The sequence below is a fragment of the Antrostomus carolinensis genome, unplaced genomic scaffold, assembly GCF_000700745.2.
Source record: "Antrostomus carolinensis isolate BGI_N321 unplaced genomic scaffold, ASM70074v2 scaffold22462, whole genome shotgun sequence".
Classification (NCBI taxonomy): domain Eukaryota; kingdom Metazoa; phylum Chordata; class Aves; order Caprimulgiformes; family Caprimulgidae; genus Antrostomus; species Antrostomus carolinensis.
Genome location: NW_010301965.1, coordinates 18,143 through 31,241, shown reverse-complemented (window position 1 = coordinate 31,241; position 13,099 = coordinate 18,143). Strand labels below are relative to the sequence as shown.

At 54.4% G+C, this 13,099-nt stretch overlaps 1 protein-coding gene across 1 annotated transcript in view; it reads left to right on the top strand.

Annotated features, from left to right (window-relative positions):
- Nucleotides 1-2,608: 2,608 nt before the first annotated feature.
- Nucleotides 2,609-13,099, top strand: part of EVPL (envoplakin) — a 26,156-nt gene continuing 15,665 nt past the window's right edge. The window contains exons 1-8 of the mRNA XM_010163673.1: nt 2,609-2,682; nt 8,774-8,873; nt 9,377-9,531; nt 10,223-10,346; nt 11,004-11,129; nt 11,425-11,463; nt 12,277-12,438; nt 13,021-13,097. Of these exons, the coding sequence (XP_010161975.1) occupies nt 2,609-2,682; nt 8,774-8,873; nt 9,377-9,531; nt 10,223-10,346; nt 11,004-11,129; nt 11,425-11,463; nt 12,277-12,438; nt 13,021-13,097 (857 nt within the window). The remainder of the gene's footprint in view (nt 2,683-8,773; nt 8,874-9,376; nt 9,532-10,222; nt 10,347-11,003; nt 11,130-11,424; nt 11,464-12,276; nt 12,439-13,020; nt 13,098-13,099) is intronic.

Genomic DNA, 13,099 nt, shown 5'->3' with positions numbered 1-13,099 from the left:
ACTCTGGTGGCAGGGGCGCTGGCATGGTAAGACCTGTCACCCCGGAGCCATCCTTGAATCTGTCTATGGTTCCCTCTGCCACTCTTGTTTCCTGAGGCTGGGATGGTGACAGACCCCTCGGGGCGTTGCTGAGGGCTGGGTGAGCCCTGCTCCTCCAGCAAAGAGCTGGCCCCTTGCGTGGGATCTGTGTGGGGTGAGCGGGCTGGGTCTTCTTCTTCTCCCACCATGTCTGCCTGAGTGAGGAAGAGGCAGGTCCCTCCACCGCAGTTTCGCCGGCAGGAAGGCTATCTCCTGGGCCAGGGCTCAAAAGCAGGCAGGATCTGGCCCAGCTCTCTGGCTTGTGTCTCACACCGTCTGCAAACAGCCGGGTGCTCCTCTGCCAAGCACGCTGCCTCTGCTCACATCAGCCCTGAGATCAGCCCCGTGTTTGTCCGTCCCGTCTGCTGCTGCCAGAGCGCGCGTCTGTGTGTGCACAGGGGCGAGATCAAAGACCAGTCTCTGGCTTTCCAAGGGATCTTTGCCAGGTGGGGACTTGGCTGGGGGAAGGATCACACCTCTGTCTTGTTAAACAGAGGAGAGGAAGGTGCTTGTTTTGAAGCTTTGCGGCTGAGGAGCTCCAGGCCTGGGCTGCAGGCTGTGGGTGATGGATGGCTTGGGAAGCAGGTTGTCCGGGGTGGGGGGGGGGTGGGTTGGTGTGTGCTTGGTTTGCTTTTTGTGTTAATTCTTGGAACTTCCTCCATGTGCCAGCACGCTGTGTTCCAGGGGATTACTGCCAGTCAATCTGCTTCAATTTAGTCTCCTTTGAGTGCAAAGGGGATTGATCCTCTCCTGGCTTGTGCAAACAGCCCTGTGGAGAAGGGCTTGTCCCACGCGGCCGTGGGCTCCTGCGTGTTCCTGTTTTGCGTGGGTACAAACTGAGGTCTACTTGGCCTTAAATGCTCTCAACTCTTCTCCCTGGCAATGCTTCGGCTTGCTGTAAGCCTTTGAATGCAAATCCAGGAGGGTCTGGTCCTGTAGGCTGCAGGTGATAACGCTCTGCTGGTTCCTTCTCCCTGGGGATCTCCAGCAGCTCTGGAGCATCGTTACTGTCGTTGGTCAGTTGATGTTAATGGCAAAGGAGTGGTCCACTCTGTAGACCCCCACACAGCAAAGACAGACCCTGAAGCAGGTCTCTGTTAACTCTGGGCTCCTTGGAGGAGAGGTCACTACTCCTCCTAAGGTCCACACCAGCTGCCTCCCAGTGCTTTGAGCTCTGGGGACCTCCTGCCTTCATGCTTCTGAGATCCCAGTGTGACAAACAAGGCCAAAATACGATACCACCATGAAGAGGTAGGGTTGTAGAAGAGTAAAACCATAGCAGAAAGCAAAGCCCTTGCAAAGGAGCCTCGTCCCATGTGTGTCTCTCCCTCTCTCGTGAGACAAGTGTGATTTGTTTTGTGCCAATTTAAAGAGAACAGCCAGAAACCTGTGTCAGCATCACAAGTGGCTGGGGCTTACATGGGGGCTGTGGTCCCCATCTACTCCTGCCCCCTTCCTCCTCCATCCTCTGCCCTCCCTCCCTGGTCCTGCACAGGATAAAGATCCCATATCCCTGTGGGATCCATGATGGATCAGCCTGAAACACAAGGCTCCTGGTTTGTGGGAAACTTTGAACTTTGCTTTATCTGAAACCGAAAGGATGTAGACAGCAGTTGGCCCTTGCTGTGGTTTAGGAGAGCTGTGGGGCTGGGCAGCCCCACTGTGCAGCATGGCCTGGATGGGCATTCCCAGGAGTCATGGAGATGCCAGTTGTTGGGCTGTACTGGGAATCAGTGGGGACTCTCAACCTTTGCTCCATAGGGGAAAGAGCTGCCCAGAGGCAAAGCCTGCTCTAAGGTCTTGCGTAGACAGAGAGTCTAGGTAGACCCCCACCCCAGACCCAGGTCTTTGGGACTCTGGTACCCAAGTGTGTCCCAGAGCCTGAGTCCTGCTGGATGAGGCTATGCTGGAGCTGCTGACCTTAGTTTTGCCACAAGCCCTTGGTGTTTTGCCAGGAGCCAGGGCCACCTTGTGCTGAGCCTGGGCCAAAAGTTTACTGAACTACAAAATAACATCATGTTCTGTGAGTTGGTGGTTCCCAAACTGCTGCTGCTGCCTTGGACAACTCTTGGTTGGCTTCATCTGTAGGGCTTCTGTTGCTTCTCTAGCATTTTAAACAGCTAATGCAAGAAGATGTTTTAAGATGTGTCTCAGCAGTTGCAGTGCACCCACTCAAAGTCACGTTTGCAGACATTTATTCCCTGCCAAGGCCGTGCTCTCTGCCCCTCCGCTGGGAAACTGCCGCACGGCTGCGGCTGTGTGTGCCAAAACACTCTCGAAGCCAGGGTGAGGTCTCCCATTCTCCCTCTGGGGCTCTGCTCTTGCCATTCCAAACTGGTTTTTCGAGTAATTTTTTCATATATGCCTCCATCTCTGCTGCTGCTCACCTGCGTTTGGGGAGGAGCCTCCCAGAAACGCTGCCGACCTGCCCTCGCCGAGTCTCATCATTCCATCCCAACAGACCGGAGCAGAAAGCCAGCGTCCACGACAACTTCGCAGACTCCAGGAGACCAGCTGGGACCTCATCAACATGTTCAAGGGGGTGGGCAAAGGCTCCCCGAGCAGAAGTTCCCCCAACAGAAGTTCCCCTGTCAAACCTAGCAAGTAAGTGCAGTTCTCCTCCTCTCTCTCTAAGCTGTCCTGTGGACCCTGGGGGAAGACAAGGGAAGAGCTCTTGATGTCTCCTAACCCACCCTAAGAACCATGCCTCTTTGTGGAGCAGCCAGAAAGTTGGGGCTTGTTGGGAGCTGCCCCAGCTGTTGTCCTTGTCTCTGGTGGGCTTTGTGCCCCAGCCCCTGGGATGTGCCATGCCTGAAGATGTGCTCAGAGCAGTGTTGGGCAGGGAGGTGCAAAGCCCCTTTTGGGCAGGTAGGGGGTAGGGAGAATCAACGCAGCCTCTTTGCTTGTGTGGAGCAAGATCTGCCTGATGGTGATGCAGATACCAGCCTGGATGTGAGATCCCTGGATCTGCTGGCTGTGTGAGGTTGGTGTGATGCTGCCCTGGGAAGGAGAGGAATGCTCAGTTTGGTGCTGCTCAGGTGGTGAAGGTGGGTGAGGAGTGGGTTTGCTGGTGACTGTTTAATCCATCCTGGTGACAGGCTGGATCTCTGCATGTCAAAAAACTGAGGTTGCCTCTTTTAGACCCCATCTGAGGCAGCACCAAAAGCATCATAAGAGTCACGTTGTCCTCTGAAGAGATTCCCTAAGCTCTGGGGAGCAAGATGTGTGATGGGACCGGGATGCTCCTGTGGGAGGGGGTGCTCCTACAGAGAGAGCTGCAGCTGCCAACTCAGGATTATTTTCCACCTTCCCTCAGCAATTTTGCATTTCATGGTGGTAGGGGACTGACTCTGCAGGATCCCTGTCCCCAGCCAGGGTTAGAGGCTGAGGATTTTGCCAAGGGGTTTGTTTTGAAGAGGAGGGGATCTGGAGGGAGAAAGGGGGTGCTGGTCCCATCACTTGGGGCCACCAACAGCAGCAGCCCGGGATGGTGTGAGTACAGATCTGGGTGGACACAGCACAGTGCTGGCACCCAACTGTGCCGTTTATGGGGGTCAAACCCAACGTTAGCAAACAGCCACTGAGGAGGGTGGTGGCTGGGTGCTGCCGGGCAGGGCAGTGGGACCTGGGGAGAAGTGGGGTCCCACAGAGGCTGTGTGGGTGCTGGGAGCTGGCCCACTGCCCTGCCATAGGAAGCTTCTGCCTCAGTGGAGCTGAGCTCTCACAAAATCATCAGGAAGACAGATTTGGGGCTTCTCTGAACACCAAGCCTTTGTTGGGGCCTGATTGCAGTGAGACACCTCCCCAGAAGCCCCAGAGCTGTGTCAGCCTCTGTTCTTAGTCTTGCTAATGCAATCTATCCACCTCCCCAGCCTGGGCTGCACGCTGGCTTCCAAACCTGGGCTGGGGATTTTGCATGAGGCTTCCTAGGACAGCTCACCACGGCCCCTGTGATGATGCAGACGGGCTTGGGCCAGGTTCTCCCCCAGTGTGAGGCTCTCAGGATAACTGGAGTCACATCCTGGTGAAGACCTCACACATATTCCCTGTGCAGGATGGAGGCTGGAGCCGAAAGTGTGGCCATTACTGAGCTAGTCGTGCTTGTTTTAGGAGGCACCAACCATCACACAAAGGCTAATTGGTTTGGCCATGGCCCGGTGCTTGGTCAGTGCTCATTAGCTGAGAAAATGAAGGTGATGAGTTGTCTTAGGACCAGCTGCCAGCACATGCTCTGCAGATAGCCCCAAGAAAATGCTGGTGGCCCATAGCTGCTCCTGGTCGCCCTGAGGCCAGAACCTCAGCAGCAGCCAAGGTTCCCTCCCTCCGGGGGTTCCCAATTAACAGGTGCTGCTGCTGGCACAGACCCCTAGAGAGGTACCTCATCTCAGTCCTTGGGACCATGGTGCTGAGCACCCTGGCTCGCAGGGCCCTTTGCTGTCCCTACTCCACGGATGCATCCCAGGGAGGTGGTAGCAAGTCCAGGTTTGTCCCCAAGGAGCATCCTCACTGTGCCCTGCTCTAGGAGGAGGCACACTGTGGGGCTGAAAGGGAAAATTCATGAGAAGGTGGAACTGAATCAGATCTGGCTGGACTGGCTGCCCAGGTACGATCTTGACAAAGGCTGTGGGTGGTTTTGGAGGTGGTTGGCAAGTCATCTCCTGGTTTAATCACCTCCTGGCATTGCTGCTTCTGCCACCGCCTCCCTCTGCTTCTCCCCGATCAGTTTAGAGCAGTGTGGTCCCCAGGGGGACAGGCACGGGCTCAGGGGACTAACTCAGTGCTGGAGGGAGGTTGTTGGTGGTCTGCTGTGAGCAGCTTGGGCTGGCAGATCGGAGTGTGCAAGGACTTCTGCATGTCAGGGAGAACAGGCCCAGCTTTGGGGTCTGCCTTGTGGCCATAAAGCAAAGTCCCCTGGAAGGAAGGGATGGAGCAGGTTGGGATCTGAAGAGGGTGAGTGCTGTGATCCTGCCCAAACATGCTCTGGCAGGAGTGGGGGACGGTCCTGCTCCTGCTAAGAGACACTGTCCCTTGCGTGCAGTTGGACTGTCTAGGAGGCAGAAAGTGGTATGAGAAATGAACTAATTAATAACGATAATAATAGTGTTCTGCCTCTTCTAGGCATGAGATAGCCCTAGGGAGGAGGCCTGCCCTGCCTTTGAGGTGGAGGAGCAGGAGGAGCTCTGCCAAGCCTTGGTCTTGGCCAGCCCAGGGCTGCAGCTGGACACACGCACTGTATGTGGAGTTGGACCCTGGACCTGAGGGATGCCCAACGTGAGCATGAGTGAGCTTGTGGCTCCTTGGATCCCAGCTGATGCCAGGCTACCTCTCTGCAGCCCAAGTGTCAATGTCTTCACTCTGAAATGTGCAGTCTGGCTGTGGTCAGCTCTTGTTGAGTGAGGGCTTCTTCTGGGGGCTGCAGGGATGGGGCAGGAGGACAGCCCCAAGGAAAGATGGTGATGTATCTGTGTCACTGCAGGCTGTGTGGATGGGTGTTGTCATGGACAGGAGAAGCTTGTGCTCCTCTCTGCATGGTCTGTGGTTGGGATAGCAGGGTCTGTGATTGTTTGGGCCCTTCTCCAAGTGTGCAAAGACCAAGCAGGTTCCTCAGCATCACTCCCACCTTGACCAAGGAGCATGATGAGGGTTGGAGGCTCAGCTGAGGACAGATGGCTTCTCCACTCATGCACTGGGCCTTCCTCGAGCTCCCAGGACACCCTTTCCCTCCTGGAACATCCCCTACCTGGCTTCAGCACCCCTCAAACATCCAGACTGTTCTTTTGCAGACTGAAGTGGTTTGGCTGCTTGCAGGGCTGGACAAGCCCCTTTCCACCTACAAGGTCCCAGACTCCTCCTCTACCAAGCTTCCCCCCTTGACTGGCATGGATACCTCCTGGTTTTCCACTCCAGGACACGCAGGGGAGGCCACTTCTGCTTCTGAGACAATGCTCTCCAGGAAGCATCACTCGTTCCCTGAAGATGAGGTTGTTTGCAACAACATCCTTGTTTCTAACCTCAGGTGCCCTGTGCAGTGCAAAGGCAGCGCAGCCTGGGAATGGGCAAGACTGAGTCCCTGTGACCAGGAGGCTGTTGAGATCTTTTCAATCCATAGTTCTGTTGTGGCTTGGCCTAAACAAAGCTGGTTTGTGTATCCAGCCTTGTGAACCAAGAGATGGGCTGTCCTTGTGTTTCCTTCAGCCAGGAAGGGAATACCACAAGGAATAAGCAGGATTTTATTGGCAATCAACCCTCCCTGGGAAGGACAGACCCTCACTTCTCCCCTCTTGGAGATGCACGGAAGTATCTGCAGTCATATCACAGGGGATCTCAAACTGAACACCTCATTCAGACTCTTCCCAGGTGAGAGCTGAGTTCAGCCCAACCTCTGGGGTGGATGGTATTCTCCTTGGTGCATGGGGAGAGGCGTCCATCCCCTGGGACAGCAGCCAGCCCGTGACTCACTCTCTCCTCCCTGCACAGAGAGCCCAGGCAGGAAATTTGGGTGGTGCTCAAGTATTTGCTCATGGGACACCACCTCATTCCAGGCGTGTCAGGGATGAGTAGGAGATTGTGTAACCTCCTGGGGATGGGGGGGAACCTCCTAGAGCTTCCAGCCTGCCACAGGCTCAGGCTCACGAAGACTGAGTCCTGGCTTTGCACTGCTCTCACCCACCCTGTTGTGGTGGGACTTAGGACCACCTTTCATCTCCCTGAGCAGTGCAGCTTACCTGAAGAAAGGCATCCCTGGGGCACAGATGGGGTAGGAGGGGTGTTTAACAGGATATAAAGGACATGCTGTGGCAGACAGTGATGTTTTGATGAGGATGATGATGAAGGCTAATGCCCTGCTTGGGCTCTGTGGTCCCTGGAATTGGACCCTGTAGAAGAGGACACTGCCAGAGCGCAGCAGTCACCCATTTACTTTGCTGACATGCGTTTTGCAGGCAGGGAAGCTGAGGCACGGCCAGGAGACGCTGCCAACCCAAAGCCTCTGAGGGAGCTGCTGCATCACAGGCCCACGCTGCCCTCTTGGGAAATCAAAACCAAGGGAGGAATCAGAGAAAGGGCAGAGGAGGATGCTGAGAGCAGGAGAGCTGGGGCTGCACCTCCTCCAGAGCCACACGTGGGCTGAGCTGACTTAAACCATGAGCTCGTCTGTGGCATCCGAGTGCTTGGCTTGGGGTGAGCGTGACACTCGCTAGCATTTTACAGTCACTTGGGGGGGTAATAAATGAACATCCCAGCATCTGCTCCAGCCTTTGGGATGAACCATGGAATAGCTGGAGCCATGATGAGCAACTGGAGCAATGACTGAGCCATGATAAGCAACTGGAGCAATGACAGGGCCATTAAGGGAACTTCTACCTGTCCTTTGCTGGATTCAGGGGCTAGGAAGGAAATAATGTGGCTGGAGGGCAAATGTGGGTAGCTCTGCTGCAGGACATCACCTTTCTCCTGCCTTCTTCCTCCACCAAAGGCACAGAGGACAGGTTGTACCAACTGAGCCCCATGCAATGTCCATTGCTGCTGCTCAAGCTCTTCCCTTCTGTTCTCAGACTCCAGAGTTGGCATGTAAGCAAGCTGAGCCTCTGCTGAACTTTGTCCCACCAGCAGTCATCCAAGGGCTCCAGTCCCTGGTTGATGCTATCAGTCCCCACCCTCCCACCTCTGCTCGCCCACATCCTGGTAGGGCTGACTCCATCCCCAGGGCCGGGTGCTATTAGAAGCCACAGGACATGAGGACAAAGGTGGCACCAGGCCTTGTGCTTCCCTGTCCACAGGAGCTTTGGGGCTGCAGCTGTGGGAACCTCTCTGTGCCTTGCTGTGGGTTCTGGATCCAGTTGTTTTGACAGGACTCTGGGTGCTCATTCCCAACAGTGGTGATGGTATAAGGGCTGTGATGGTACCCATCAGTTCTGTGATGGTACCCATCAGTTGTGTGATGGCACTGAGGTGAGAGGCAACAGGCAATGGCCTGATGGAGACTCCAGTGAATCCTCACTGGGGCGAGGAAGGCTGTAGTTGCACTATGGCCTTGGGAAACTAGTTCCCAAGCCCTGAAAGCAGCATGACTGCAAGAGCCCACAGTACCCAGAGAGGTTGTAGTCTGTGTAGCAAGTCCTTGTCCACTTCTCCCTGGTCCTGGGGTGGCACTGGTCCCTCCAGCACCTTAAGGAGCTGAACTTGCAGAGCACTTCACATGAAACAAGACCACGGGATGGAAGTTCTGGATCAGGCTGAAGGGCCATCTTACCCACCTCTGCCAAGGGCAGACATCCAGGGAAGCGCCTCCAAACAGGGCAAGCATCTTGTTCTGCCTCTGCAGGGTGCCCTCCTGGCCTCCAGCCATCTGTGGCATTGGGTTTTCCCAACCCAGATGTCGTGTCAGTGCATTTGGGGGCCCTAAAGCAATTTTTTTTTTCCCTCCAATGCTTTTTGTATCCACACAAACTTTTGAGCATCTGCTGTGTCCTGCAGCAAGGAGTTGTGCCACCGCCTGCTCCCTCTGAACATGCCACCTCTTACCTTCACATATATGCATCCTTGCTCTTGGCCACAGCTTAGATGCTTTCTTTGGAGACCCAGGAGGACATGGGGAAAAGCCTGAAGAACCACACCTGTGTCAGGTCTTGGTCAGTAATGAAGAGGGTGAGAATTGCTTTCACCCACCCCTCTGCTTTGCTTCTCCCCTTCTCAGGTCCTCAACAAATGAGCTGGCTGTGCTCATCTCCCGCATGCAGACAAACGCTGACCAGGTGGAGAAGGACATCCTGGAGACACAGTCCAGACTCAAGCAGGTGAGTTGTGGCAGAGGGTGGTGGGAAGGTGAAAGGCTCTGCCTAGAAATGCAGTGTCTAGGATAACAGGTCAGGTGTCTGCTCTGTGCACCAGCTTGCTGGTGCAGGTTTGGGGGCTGCCTTGAGGCTGGGGAGGAACAAAGTACCCTGCAGAGCCTCCCAGCCCCTGGGGCTGCACACCAGGGCCTCCCAGATTCTGCCCTCAGTGCTTTCTGCTCAGTGTCTCATGCTCCCCACAGCCAAGGCTGTCTCATCTCACAACCCTGTGCCTCCCAGCAACTCTGGAGGCAACAGCCAGCCTGACCCATACTGGTCCCCTGGGTGGCAGAGATGCTGAAGCAAGCAGCTTGGCTGGGCATACGCTTCCCAGCTGCACCCTTGCACTGGGGTTCCTCTGTGGTTGGTGCATTGAACATCCAGGTCCTCTGTGTTTGCCAAGGAGAGTTTTGTGAGGTCCCTGTGGTCCAACCAGGCTTTTATTCTTTGTCATTCCTGGTCTCCAGGATGCCAGCAATCATCAGAAGAACAAGGCTTTTGAGTTCCAGCCAGAGAATGCCAGGAACCTGAAGGAAGCAGAGACCCTGCTGAAGGACCTCTTCCTGGATGTGGACCGTGCCAAGCGGCTGAAACACCCTCAGGCTATTGAGATAGAGAAAGAGTGAGTATGGGGGGGGGCGTGGGGGGGAACTGGTGTGACAGGAACACTGAGCAATTGGGAAACCCCCTATGATCTAGGCTGAGCCCCAGTCATTGCCATGAGAGGTACAGTTTCACCCTTCTTTCCATAGACTTTAGCTTTAAAATCAGGGCTCCTGTCAGTACGGAGAGCGGAGTGCAGGGCAGCTGCCAGAGCGATCACCCGAGAGTCTCCAGACTTATCTGGGAGCTCTCGTAAAAGGTACCAGAAAAATGCAGTGCTAAAATGTGGCCCCACTCCCAGGGAAATCCCCTTTTCCTCTGCTTTTCCTAAAATTAATGCCTTTTGTCCAGGCGAGCACAGAGTCAGAGGTGGGTGTTTGAAGGGGAGAAGAGCTTCAGTTGGCCTCTGGTGCTTTGCTTCTCTTTACTCTCCAGCCCTTCCAGATGGAAATCAGGAGGGAAGAGTTGTTTCCTACCTGGGAAGGGACAGCCCTGATCTCCCTGCAGCTTCCTCTTGGGTTGTAATTCCTGAGACATCCCTGGAGATGGAAAGCATCAGGACAAGTGTCTCCACTGCTGAAGGAGGCCAGTGTCACAAAGGACAACAAAGTAGCCTGGGTCTTACAAGTGAAATCTGGGCTCCACAAACCCCACCTTGGTTTTCCCGCTTCCAAGCTGACACAGAGACATGTGCCTTTTCTCCTTGACAGCATTCAGCAGCTCCACGACCGTGTGACACAGCTGTGTGCAGAGTACCGGGCCCTCTACGAACAACTGAACGTCCCTGATGTGGGGCCCAGGGTAGACTGGGCCAAGATCCTGGACCAAAAGATGGTAACAGCAGCTGTTTTTTAGATGTTTCTCCCAACTCCTACAAGAGCAGATAGTGTCTGCTATTGCCTGTAGGGCTTTGCTAGCTGTCGTGCTCAGTATCATGCAGGGACATTGTGGGTGGTGGAAGTAACTCTGGGTAGGAGAAGGACTCTCCTCCCACCTCTTAAAACTATCTGGAGGACCCTCTTGATTGACCCCTTCAAATTAAGAGCTACCGAAGGGGGATCAGGTAGAGAAGCCCTGCTGTGGGATGAAAGGGTGGAGAAGGTGGTGACTTCAAGGACTTTATAAGCCTACATCATAGAGTTTCACACTACAAGGTCTTGGGTATGTGGAGCACTCAGTTTGGAGTCAACTTGGATTGCCTTGAAGGTTGGGTGGTAACTATGTGCAACCAGTGCATGTCACCATGGGAAGGGTGGCTGGTTCAGCTTAGGTTTGTACACCAGGGTTATATGTCCTGGTTATCTTTGCCCCTGTCTATGGCTGGGGAAATGGCAACCAATGGCAATCACAGTGACCACCAACAAGATCCCTTCACTTCCTCCTGGACTGGTGTCAGATACCAGATCTCTTCATACCCTGCCAGCACTCACTGGGGTTTCTCCCTGAACTGAAGTATTTTGCTTTAATCTCTGCTGAACTCCTTTTGCACAGAGACAAGTCAATGAGGGACAGTACGGCCCCGGCATGGCAGAGCTGGAAAAGCAAATAGCTGAGCACAACATCCTTCAGAAGGAGATTGAAGCTTACGGCCTCCAGATCAAGAATCTCCGCTCTGGGGTAAGGCAACTTCCATCTCCTCCTTGTTCCTTCGCTTGAGACCCTGCGGGCTCTGCTCACTGTGTGGCTGTGTGTCCCATCTGCTCCTCCTCACAGTGAATAACCACCCTTGTTCTGCACAGGGGAGATCTAGGGTAGATCAAACCATGCAGCGGCCAGAGAGGTGGTTCCTGAATGTTTTCTAAAGCATCTTCCATAGATCAGCTCAGCAGCATCTACCACCGAGGGTGTTTTGATAACAGCTTTATCTTTTTCTTTTTTTTTCCCCCTCGGTCTTGGCCGTGTTCTAACACAGGATGTGGCAGATTTAAAGAGCCAGTACAAGGACTTGCTGGTAAGCTTCTCTGGTTTTGTGGACAGATGGGATCATACAGCAGAGTAACATCTTCCCCCATTGACAGGGAATGCCCAGCTCAGGGCAGGAGCTACTCTGGCCTTGCACAGTGAAGTTGTGTCTCTCATTTTATTTCCTCATTTCCTCCCCACCCTGGAATGGGTGAAAAATGAGAACACTCAAGGGAATGCTGAGGGTGAGATCTGCGTCTCTCCTCTTTGTGGATCACTGATCTGGAGTTGCTGACATGTTGGTGAGCACAGGATCACAGATGCAGCAGTAGCAAACCCTGTCCCAGCTCACGGCTTTTCCAAATCAGGATTGCAAATATTGAGGCTTCCACTGATCCCTAACACAAGGGCTCCAGAGGGGAAATGAGCAGCTGGAGAAAACAAGGTGGCCAGGAAGAAGGTCCTGGGCTTGTAAAGGTTACTGCTGAAGAATGGTGTCCTGGTTTTTAGCTGGAAGAGAGCTGGGTTTCTTTTTAGTAGCTAGCCTAGGGAAACTATCACAAATGGCTTTTGTGAGAAATACAGCAGAGCTGGGCCAGCTCTCAGACCGCCCGGGGCACCAGCCCACACCTGAGATTCTGGTTAGACAAATATATCCCGTCTGTGAAGGAGGGAAAGGGAAAGGCAGCCCCATCAGATAAGAGCAAGCAGCAGCAGCACATGTCTCACCAAAGTCTCTGGGAATCTCCTGGTGGATGTGCAACATGAGCGGGGACCTGGAGGGGAGGAGGGGAGGAGGGGAGGGGAAGAGGGCTCCTCAGCCTGAGCACCAAGGCTGTCTCTCTCCTGTGTGCATGGGCAGAAAGCTTCCATCGGGCGAGGGCAGAGCCTGGGCAGCCTGTACCACCACCTCCAGGGCTGCACCAAGGAGCTGGGCTACCTGACGGACCAGCAGACCAGGATCCTGAAGCAGGACTGGAGTGACCAAATGATGGACATCCAAAGTGTGCGTCGGGAGTACGAGGTGAGCTCTTGGGGGTGGTAGCTTGTCCTGCCATTGAGGCAGGAGATTTGCAGGATGGATCCCAGCCTCCTAGACATCCACCACTATTCCCTAAGCTTGGTGCTTTCCCAGGGCAGTCTGATAGCGCTGGGCACAGAAACAGAGGTGGAAGAGACACTCTTGGTCCACACTGGAGTTCAGGATGAGCTGCTCTGTGTGTCCCCTCCTGTCCACTGAGCTGGCACGTGGGACCGTACATTGCAGAGCTGTTGGTGAGGCTCAGTGGTCAGAGGGGAGGGAAGGGCTCAGCGTCACGTCAGCCTCAAAGTACAATACCCAGTGACTGCTGTGTGCTGGGACCAGGAAGGAGAGGGATAATTGCTTAGGAAAATGCTCTTTGAACAAATGTCCTGGTGCTTTCTGAGGCCCAAGCGTGTCTAATTTGTTTTAGCTTTGCCTAGCCCCTCCTTTTTTAAAAACAAACAAACAAGGATGTCTCTGCTTTGGGAGCCTTTCCTCTGCCACGTGGGGTCTGGTGCCCCAGGAGACTCCTCTGTGCTCCCTGTGTGCTCCCATTGTCATCAAGTTTCTCTTCCCCTTCAGGACTTCAAGTCCAAAGAGCTGCTCAGCCAGGAGGAGCTTGTGAACAATCTTCAGGATGATGGGGACAGGATGATTGAGC